General features: G+C 43.6%; 1 protein-coding gene across 1 annotated transcript; it reads left to right on the top strand.

The window, feature by feature from the left end:
* Window positions 1-871: 871 nt before the first annotated feature.
* bean1 (brain expressed, associated with NEDD4, 1) lies at window positions 872-10,948 on the top strand. Its single transcript, XM_061087736.1, has 4 exons — window positions 872-905; window positions 1,362-1,565; window positions 2,095-2,233; window positions 10,534-10,948. Exons 1-4 carry the CDS (start codon window positions 872-874, stop codon window positions 10,946-10,948), a joined length of 792 nt encoding a protein of 263 aa, XP_060943719.1.
* The last annotated feature ends 739 nt before the right edge of the window (window positions 10,949-11,687 follow it).

Raw genomic sequence — 11,687 nt, 5'->3', positions numbered from 1 at the left:
CTTTTTCATTTCACTCTCTGTGCTCCGCTATCGCTCACTTCTCATCTCTCTCCTCCCTGAACGTCTGCGTCTGTGATTCTGTTGTCTACAGTAACTTGGTTTCACACAGATTCCCGAGAAGAGGGAAATGTTCTCTCACCCCAAACGGTTCCCAGCAGACCTCCCTACTCGCTCTGTGACGTCGCCGCTCGCGCTCACTCCTCTAATCCGCGCCCTCTCCCTCTGCTAACACAATTTTCTCTTCATTTCGCTTCTCATCTCTTCCTCATAAACCCCATTCCCCTCGTTCTCTCCAAAGAGAACTCACAGGGAGATCTATTGTTGTTTAGATTTAAATTCACATACACGGTCTTTGTAATTACGGGATGCACACTCACACACACACACACACACAGTAAAACTCAGTAGTAACACATTGTGGATCTTTTTGAAATACATGATGCACTTTTTGTCACGTTAGCGATTCACCTCTCACCCAGGCAGAGATCACAAGTGACAGCACAACATTTTAGTTTGTTTCACGAACAAAGCAAAAGAGAGAAAATGACCAAATGTGCTCAGATGTGTTGTGAACGCACAAACACAGATTCAGAGCGACAACGACACAGGGACGAGGAGGCCGGCCCGAGCAAACAGACAGATGAGACATTAAACAGAAGAGGAGAGGAGCAGGATCGTTCTGTAATCTAATGATGAGGACGGCTGAGAGTGTGTGTGTGTGTGTGTGTGTGTGTGTGTGTGTGTGTGTGTGTGTGTGTGTGTGTGTGTGTGTGTGTGTGTGTGTGTGTGTGTGTGTGTGTCCGCTGTAGCTCTAATTATCTGCCACACACTGAAATGGAATGAGTCCTCAGGGAGAGAGAGAGCTGGGAAGATGGTGAGAGAGCAGAAGAAGGAAGGAGTAAGATGTGAGCAGATTAAGACAACGACCTCATGGTGCCACTGTGAGCTCTGACAATCGTTATATAGATATGATAGACAAAAGTGTTTTAATATGTTTCATCGTTTGCTTTTCAGTTTAAGCTTCTCCAGCAGGTTTTCAGTGAAAAAGTTGTAATAAACCTGACAATTAACAACAAGAAGATGAATCAAGTTCAATAAAAAGGAGCTAAAGAGACAGATTTGTTCCTCAGTAGTTTGTGGAATCTAAAACTGAGCTGCAAACAGATGACACTCTGAGGAAAGTCAAGTGTTTTCTGAACATTAGAGCAAGAAAAAGCTTTTCAAGCTAAAAAAAAAAAAAATGGAAATTGAAAACCTTGCTCAAAAAAATTGAATTTGTCTCCTTTAGGAAAAACCCAAATTGATGCTAATTTGTCTATGCTAACTAAGTTTGTCTCTCTCCACCCCCCCCCCCCCTGCAGTGAGCTCCAACCAGAGCCATGGGGAGTACCCAGACTGCCGCAGTGAGAGGGAGTCGGGAGGGGAGGCGTCTCTCCTGGTGTCTCCGCTGGTGGTGGCGGGGATCGTTATAGGTCTGGTCCTCTTCCTCTCCTGCATCACCATCATCGTCGGCAGCCTGCGCAAAGACAGTCGACTCCGCAACCCTCACCTGCGAGCTAGCTACGGTCAGTCTGGAGCTCCACCAATCCACCGATAAACTGAGTTACTCATTAGTAACACGGTGTAATGTGTCTTTTAATGCATAGTCAGCATTTCTTTCATGAGGCACAAGTAAACTGGAAGTTCGTGCAGCATTCAGACATATAAACAAACTGTATAAAGTCTACATGGACCCGAAGATGTGCACCAAGTAGGTAGAATGTATTTTTAAAATGGACAGAAAGTAACGGTAACGCTTACTACCATAAAACTATTAGATATTTCCTGATCGGCACAGTTTTGTTGCTCAGGTTTTCCTGAATTTGACCTCAACCAAACCTTCCTGCATTAAACCTGTTTCTAAAGTATTCAGCAGGTTTTCAGTTTCCCAAGAGACGTCGATTTATGAAAGAACAAAGCTAATAATAAACTATCAATGCTTCCAGGACTTAAAATGGATTGAAAAGAAACCAAACAAACAAAAATAACTACCTGACAACAAACGACATGCATGCCACGCCTCCAGGTGATTATGTTCTGTCTCTGTTTCTGCAGGACCAGATGGTTTCTCTTATGGAGGTTCAGTGGGAGAACTGAGGTCGACCTGCTTGGAAGACTTTCCTCCTGGTTTGGACTTTGACTCGTACAGAGAGACGCTGTCGCAGGTCAACATTTACCCGGACTCACCTCCACGGTAAGAGCTCGTTTGGATCTGGAGCCGCTGCGGTTTCACTGGTGAAGAAGGAAGGTTTTGACAGACATCTATTAATTCTCTTGTTGAGATTTCATTCTCATGTTTGTAGTTTATATTAGTTACTATCAATATAGGTTTAATTTCTTTATTCAAACAAATACCCTTTTACCTTCTTGACAGTAGCTGTTTCCCTCTTTATGCAGAGTTTTGGCAATTGCTTCATTGAAAAACTTTCTTTCTTTTGCATTTTACTGTGTTTTTGGTGCCAAACATTTTTTTACGTGTTTTTTAAAATCTTTTCATCATCCATCACATGCTTCAGTATGTTGGTAAAATAAGTCAATGAAGTCAAATGTTAAAATATAAGTGACAGTTCAGTCCGAGTCCCCCACAGTTCTCTGTGCACGTGGTTGGAACCTCCCTCTGTCGTTATTCATTCATTTGAGAGCAGCGGCACGTTTGATGCCCTTTGTGTGTGTGTGTGTCTGTCTGTGTGTTTGTGTGTGTGTGCGTTGGAGGAAGCGAGAGAGAGAATGAGAGAAAGAAAGCACTTGCTAAAGGCCAATGTCATGGTGTTTTTGATCTAAATGTCAACTGGTCTAATTGGCAACTTTAATAATTCACATGCATCCCTCACCTGCAGTGTGTGTGTGTGTGTGTGTGTGTGTGTGTGTGTGTGTGTGTGTGTGTGTGTGTGTGTGTGTGTGTGTACATGCTTCAGTCTTTTCCTTGTTTTGTACTATATAAAAACTTCACCTCAATTGATTGACCAGAGGTTGGATCATATCTTATCTTTTCACACTTTGAACTCAACATGATGGTTTTAAGATGTTTTGGTAATTGGAGCTTCCTCTGATTCCTTCAGCATATTTATACCCCTTCGTAAAAAATCCCTATTTAAAAGCTTTCTTATATCGATGAACCCCAAATAGTCCCCCTGGATAATTAAAGGTTTATGTAATGATCAATATTCTAAATTAAACTTAGTTCCTGAGAAGTTTTTTCCCTCCACCAGTTTGTTACGGCAGATGGCTCCAACTACTGTGGTGGGTTTGAGCTTCAGCCACAGGAAACAGTTTAGTCAGAGACAGAGAGCAAACGCACAACCGCCTCATCGGTACAAGTGGTAACACAACAGTTGATTCATTTGTATTCAGAGTGACTCAGTTTAACACCAAACGCTTTCATCAGGTTTAGTTGTGCTCTCACAGACGGATGCACAAAAGCCTCTAAATGCTTTAAATTCAGATTTCCAACGGAAATGCAAAGACAATTTTGACAATTTTCCTCAAAATCAGCAAACAAATTGTGAGTTAATGTTTGTTTTAAATCCACAACTGTTGTGTAAATGTTGAGATGTTTACTTTTCCAGTCAAGTTCATTTAACCCATTGCAGAAGAAGAGGACGCACAACCTGAGACAGTTTACAAAACAGGAGGTAAACTACAAAGTCGACATTATTTCTTATGAAATTTACAAAAATCTTGCAATGATAGAGAAAGAGGAACAGAAATTCTGGATCCACAACTTTAATCAAACATGATCCAACATTCAATGAGATCTTCACTGGCTCACACTCCATCTTTTACTTTGCACTTCCATTGTTTTTACTTTCCCAACCCAGAGACTAGTTTAACATACAGTCTATGAGCATGACTGCCAACAGGGCGATGGAATTTCTTGTTCTTGTTTCATGTTATTGTGGTTTAAATGTTCTGAGGTCTCAGTGGATTTGTGTGTTTTAGAAATCTGGATTCATCTTGATTCTCAGTGGGTCACACAGTTCTTGCAGATTTCTGGTGAAACATTTATTATGTTGAATGTGAGGCTGAGGCTTTGTGATCTGGGGACGAAACCCTTGTCCTTGCTGCTCGGAGCTTTGGGGCCGGGAAGACGTTCCCATCTGCGATCACAGCTACCACCTGACTTCTGATGAATCCATGAATCAACATGCTGATGAGCAGCACAGACACACAAACACACTGTTTGTTCCCAGCAGTAAAATCAAGAGCGTGGATCTGTAAACAGCGTCACGACAAGGAGAGAGGAGGGAAAGGAAAAGGAAAGGAAAGGAAAGAAGGAGAGGAGGTGAGGGCCGGAGGGGAGCTAGCGATCTACGTCAGAGCTCTGGCAGGAAACCACAGAGTTCTGGCCTGTGTGAGAGTCTCTGGCCCGGATTGTGGGACGGCGTCCAACACAAACACACACACTCACATACAGGCCCACAATACATACATACAAATCACCTATTGTGTTTAACGTAATGCTGGCGAGTGGTTCGGTGTCCTGTCGACGACCATCCTGCAGAGTGTGTGTATGTGTGAGTGTGTGTGAGTGTGTGTGTGTGTGTGTGTGTGTGTGTGTGTGTGTGTGTGTGTGTGTGTGTGTGTGTGTGTGTGTGTGTGTGTGTGTGTGTGTGTGTGTGTGTGTGTGTGTGTGTGTGTGTGTGTGTGTGTGGGCCGCAGATGGTTGAGGGAAACTCAGAGAACTCAGATCAACAACTCACCTACTGAGACTGTGAATGTTACACTTCCGACACCGACACACACACACATACACACACACACAGACACACACTCTCTATGTGAAGAACTCACACTCGGGGATCAGCAGCTCACCTGCAGAGACTGAAAGCTTCTGCTTCCTCTCAGGGAGAAGCTGCACAGGCAAGCTTGGACACACACACACACACCACACACACACACACACACACACACACACAAACAAACACACACACACATAACCCTTTATTAGAATATAAGTGCACAAACTTAAGGAAAATGTGTAGGGTGCAGAGTTTCCAACAACTAAAACGGCGCCGGTGGAGGTTGTGATAATTCCTCTACTTCCTGTCCTATGGTCGTTTCGCATAAACAACCAATATATGTTTTTTTTTCATATTTAATCTTCATGAGAGGCCACATGTTGTCAACACTGTGACATCACATTAGCTCTGGAGAAAGGATACGGTGGGGAAGCGAGTATCAGCTGCTCACAGAACACGTGACAGTGACGGATGGAGAAGCTGAGAGAAGCTGAGGGATCTCAATAATCGAATGTCAGCAGTAACACTGATCTCTTCCGGCCACTTGTTGTCCTGTCGTCCGGTAGAATGACAGAAATGTTTGACGTAGATGCTGCTGAGAGATGGGAAATGACACAGGAAACATGAGGAACCAGTCGTCCTCTGATCCGGTCCAACCTTGTCTAAAACTGTATTTACAAGGTTAGAGAGTCAAAATGGAGAATTCATGCTGAGAAATCAAATCAGCTTTAGTACGACACACACACACACACACACACACACACACACACACACACCTGTGAATGCAGCATCTATATGGTTCTTACTCCGCAGGCGAGTAGGAGAGAGAGCAGGGACATGCCAGCTTTACACACACACAGACACACACACACACACACACACACACACACACAACACACACACACACACACACACACACACCTGTGAATGCAGCATCTATATGGTTCTTACTCCGCAGGCGAGTAGGCGAGAGAGCAGGGACATGCCAGCTTTACACACACACACACACACACACACACACACACACACACACACAAACACACACACACACACACACACACACACACACACACACACACACACACACACACACACACAGAGGACCATATGCTGCAGCTAGAGTTGTTCATCTTTGTCGAGCATCACAACCAAAGCATGAACACAAGCCAGAGGTCCTCCTCTACTGACCTGTGTGTATCAGACTTTTACTTACCCTCTCTCTCTGTTATAACCAAATATCCAGACAAGCACAAAAACGACTCCTGAGCCACAACGTGTCCACAACGTCTCTCAAAGGGGGCCAATTACTTTCAATCACCCACAACACGCTAATGCACACACACGTTTAGCAGAACACGCAAGTTTAAAGACACAACACACATAATCCAGTGATGTGGTTCTGTAGACACATGCTGCAGAAGGGGAGCCGGGGGAACTTGCAGATCCTGGGAGACCAAAGACCCGGGGATGTGCAGTGTGTGACAACACCTCTGAAACAACCTCGTCTCCAATTTTCACCTTGATGCGTATCAGCTGTGTGTAGCTGCCCCCCGATCGCTTGCTCGCTGTGGAGGTGTGTGTGACAAAGACCCCCATATGTCATAAATATGAGTCCCTTTAACATCCCTGACTTTATTCTCTGAGGAATCCAGGAAAATGTTGAAAAATTGGGTTAAAGTGATTTGGCTTAACTGTTGATAATGATAATTGCAACAGATTAACACATCACTGAATTATACTGTAGTGCTGACGGACAGGGTCACATTTCAAGAACTATATCGTTCCCTTCTAACAATGTTTGCAGTGTTTGTGTGTGTGTGTGTCGAGCAGCGGACATTAGATCGTTCTGACTGAGCCTCGTCCTCAGTTCAAGGCAAAAATAGATTCCCCTCCCCGGCCTTCCCTCGTCTCTCCCATCTCTCTCCTACATGCAAACTCAACAATAAACTCTACACACACACACACACACACACACACACACACACACACACACACACACACATATTCAAACTCTTACATAGCTTTAAAAAGCATGAGCACACGCACTCACACAGGGTGGTGAAGGAGATGGAGAGAGTGCACATGAAAAATATGACGTAAGAGAAGTAATGGAAGAAGGGGCAACACCTCACCACATCACACACACACACACACACACACACACAAACACACACACACACACACACACACACAAACTCTTGCAGCACCAGTATGATATAGGTAACCACTGCTCTGATTGAGTTACTCTTGATTTTCTGCTTCCTGTGCCGCTATCATCATCCACCATTAGCCACACACACGCACACACACACACACACACACACAGACTTTATAATTCAGTTTTTTATTTGATTTCATGTTCTCTATATATAATCTCTCGCTCCACTCTGCTGGAGGAGTTCATCAGGGAAGCGTGTTGAGACTCTGCCAAAACAGCAAGAAGGAGGACGAAGGCTGTGTGTGTGTGTGTGTGCTTGTGTGTGTGTGTGTGTGTGTGTTCCTGTAGGTTAGAATCTGTGATGATGGTTATGCATGTATTATATTTAAACTGACAGTATCTCGCGTTAGGTTTGGCATATTCCTGTAGTGATGTTTGAAATATATGCAGATGCAGCAGATATGGCTGGAAGTAAAGTGTGTCATATTTGTTGTGCAATAGGAGTAGACTTGACGTTGGCTAATTATTAATAATCATGAAATATGATTATTAAAATAAAAATTACTTATCAAAAATAATTAAATTATTAATTGAAGATGATCAGTAATCAAATAACAATAAAACCACTAATGAGAAAATAGGAATTATCAATTAGAAAGTACAAGCTATCAATTAACAATGATAAGGTTATCAACCAAGAATAATGAAAATAATTAGTCAAAAACAATAAAGTTATCAATTTAAGAATAATACTATCTATATTAATAATTGAGAAAGGGGGGGCACCACCCTGGTTTCCAGGGACCAACAAATCAAGCTATAATTATCAGTCTCATAATGATAAATGTCAAATTAATAATGTCAATATTTTAATATTAACGATTACTTAATAAACAGTGAAGGCTTCTAAGTTCGAGCACAGGCAATCATAATCCAGCTGTTTTCACACACATATGCACAAATAATCACAGACTACAGATACTTTAATTACAAAAGTATTTATTAAAAAGGGGAAATAAAGTTATAATGTTATTCAATGATTCCTCATTTTAACAAGCTCCAATATTTCAAAGATAAACACAGCAGCAGCACTTATCACAATTCAGACAATACATGTAAAACCGGCGGTCTACCTATGTATGTCTGTCTCTATGTGTGTGTGTGTCTGTGTCAAAGTGTCTCTCTGTGTGTAAGTGTCTATGTGTGTGTGTGTGTGAAATAAAGTTAGTGTTATTTAATGATCCATCATCTTAACAAACTCCAATATTTCAAAGATCACAACAGCAGCAGCATTTATCACAATTAAGAAAACACATGTATTCATCTATGTGTATCTGTGTGTGTGTGCATCTGTCTGTGTCTATCAAAATGTGTGTGTGTGTGTGTGTGTGTGTGTGTGTGTGTGTGTGTGTGTGTGTGTGTGTGTGTGAGAGAGAGAGAGAAAGGGGGGCGTGGCGATGACGCAGTCACATAGTGACGACACATCCAAGATGGAGGCCGACAATGTTAGGCTTAAAACTACAAAACAAAATGGCGGGTTCGTTATGAATTTAGAGCCAGAATTGAGGGCGGGTCTAGAGATGAATAACCTCCAATGGCCGCCGGACCACGTGTGAGGCACAAAGGAGGAGGTGGAACAAAGGATTCTTTGTTCTGGTTTAGCTTTGGCTTCAAAATGGCGGCCAGATGCGTTCAGGCCCTTTAAATATAGATTTAACTATGTCACATGAACTGTATTATAAATACAGATCGGAACGGGTGTATAGGTCGGTTTAGAAGGAGAGAGAGAGAAAGAAACATGCAAGGAGAGTTCAAAGAAGCTCTTAAAACACCCCAGAGATAGATTAACAGTGATTTAACCACTCAGCCCTCAAGCGGACGTTGTGGGCTAAGTTTCTGATCGGTAAACTCACTGCAGACTAACACAGACGTTAACAGCGTGGCTGGAGGCTTTCCTCGCGGCGCTCAAACACTGACACAAAACCCGGAAATGAACCGGAAGTAGCGGCTCGTCGTAGCCGGCTAAAACAATGAGACTCAGCGGTCTCGCAACAGATACAATCAAATATTAAACAATATGCTACGTATCTGCCCAGATAATCAAGTCTCTTACTGTACAACCCTCGCGATGTGCCTGCGCGTCTGCGCGAATGTGTCGGGGGCCAGTGAATCACGTGGTCTCTCTCACGAGCGGAGCTCCGGGCTCGGCCGCTGGACCGGAAAAGGAAGCGAATTATTCGTGCTGTCTTGACGGAATGAAACTTCGTCTTCTTCTGTAACAGCGGAGATCGTGCTGCTTTACAGGAACGGAGTGGATTGCCTCTTACTCCTCAGCGGGATGAACGTCGCGCTTCTGCAGGGAACAGCTTTGTGGAAGCCGTTTGTGGATCGTGAAAAAGAAAAAGTCTGTGGAAGTGCCGTCCCGCGGGTGCTTCCTGTTTCGGCCTTTCAAGTTAAAACAGCAAAGAGTCCTATCAGAAATAAAACTTAGACTGAAATAAAAGAAGAAAATGAAACGACTTCAAATAAAATGATATTAAACAAACGTCTAATCGCCTCCTTAGTTACTGAGTCGCGTGGTCGGCCTCGGAAGGTCTGTTGCAACTTGAGTAGGGTGGAAAAGAGAGAAGTTTCTGGGAGCTCAGCAGTCTTGTACCCCTGAGAGGTACCAGCCCCCCTGGAGGAGGGGTCAGGGGTCAGTGTTGCCTTCGGCCAATTGAAAGGTCAGAAGTCAAGTCTCCGGGAGTGGCTTACAGTGGGGTCCTTCACAGGACCCAGGAAGTGATCTGCTGCCACATGGAGATAAGGGCTCCATGCTGGATTTTTAAATGTAAGGGGTCTCCCCTGGGCAACTCTCAAGTTTTACGAGCCTTTGTTCTAAGTCAGCTCACTGGGCCTTCCCCAACATATTATAAGTTAATATATTATTATGTTAATCCTATTAAGCTTTTGTTCTAAATATTATTTAAATGTCTGAGGAAAGTGTTGATAATCTCAGCAGCCTCATCTTTTCCCTCTGTAGCTAAACCTTTGCATTCTCTTCATTACACACGTCTGCTACCGCGACACATTGTGAGTCTTTGTGTAGATGCAGTAACTTCGACTGTGTGGTCGATACCTAACGTGTCACAACGTAACCACTTAAACTCAGAGCACATCATGTGCGTTGTGACCTCGAGCTCACGAATTGGAGAAGTGACAAACAGGTTATGAGAAATGTGGTTTGGGTTTGAGAATCAGGTGTGGACCCAAACGCAGAGGAAACAATCAACCAAAGTCTTAAATACGACTTAAAGCAATAAATCAACTAAAAGCTGAAAACTCAGGCGAACAGACGAGACACATGACGGGAGCCTGGACAGAGACAAAGAGACAAACTGACGAAGACGAAGAGAAACACAGAGACTTTATGAGGAGGAAGATTCATGGACAACAGGTGAAACATTAGAAACAGCTGCCGACAATCCCACAGCAAGTAAAGCTGGAGAACCACCCAAGGAGAAAAGCTTCAAAATAAAACAGGAAGCAGGACCTCAAAGTGCATTACTATTCAATTGAAAGCACTAATGGTTTCATTTTTGTTTTTCCTTTCTCCAGCTACGACGAGTGCGTTGGCCCAGGTGTGACTCACATCTACCTCCCCACAGATGACCCTCCTCCTTACTCCCTGTTCGACCCCTGCCAGCGAGGGCCGGGGCAGGAGGAGCAGGAGGAGCAGGAGGAGCAGGAGGAGCAGGAGGAGCAGCCCGGCCGCACCAGCCCGGATCCCTCCTCACACTGGGGAGAGACCTCAGCCAGCGCCGGCTGGTTCTCCCCCTCCCACTACCCGCTGGGACTGCAGGAGCATCAACACGTCGCATCCATCTCCTTCCCCCCCGAGGCAGCGCCGCCTTATGAGGCCGAGCAGGGACGCCCCCCCCTCCCTCTCATGCCATGTGACCTTTATAAACACCAGTCACACCGGGGGGACGATGGCACCTCCCAGCAACCGGAGGCGAGCCACATCTTGTAGGACGCTTGATTTGTTTCTTTCACCTGCGCTGGTGCTTGTCCCCGGTTGAAGAAAAACAACGCGTGTGGTGTGAGGCACAAAATGGCGGTTGTAGGAGCAGCTGTGACACCAAATGATGGACACTAATGAGATGAACACATCTGCCACACAGCTGCTTACACCTGATGAGCGTCAGCGTCTCAGTGGACGGACACTCCACCAGTGGACAAAAAACTCACATCTTATTGTGTTAAACTTTCTGAAACAACTTCATCCCAGTGACGCTGTTCTGGACAATAACTCCCTCTGGTTGTATCACTGTTGTGTAGTTCCTAGTATGTTTGTTTTTAAGATAGAGTATATAAGGGCCACGTTGAAGAAAAGAGAACTGGAGATTTCGAGAATAAAGTCGTAATATTTTGAGAGTAGAGTTTTAACATAACGAGAAAAAAGTCTTATTATAACGAGACAGATTCTTTGCTATTTATCTCCTAAAATAAAATAAAAATTCTCTTTATACCACGACTTGGTTCTGATCAAATTCAAACTTTTTCCTTGTAACATGCTACTTTATTCTTGTAAAATTAGAACCTTATTTTCCTAATACAATGATATATATTTCTTCCTAATATTTCTTATCAGATACGACTTCATTCTTGCAATATTACGAATTTCTCTTAAATTGCGACTTTATTCTCGAAATCTTACATTTAGTTTTTTTCAACATGGTCTGATTTTTCAAATTTTTGACTGTTAATGG

This window comes from Limanda limanda, chromosome 15 (assembly GCF_963576545.1).
Source record: "Limanda limanda chromosome 15, fLimLim1.1, whole genome shotgun sequence".
Taxonomy (NCBI): Eukaryota; Metazoa; Chordata; class Actinopteri; order Pleuronectiformes; family Pleuronectidae; genus Limanda; species Limanda limanda.
This window is presented reverse-complemented; position numbering and strand designations above follow the sequence as displayed.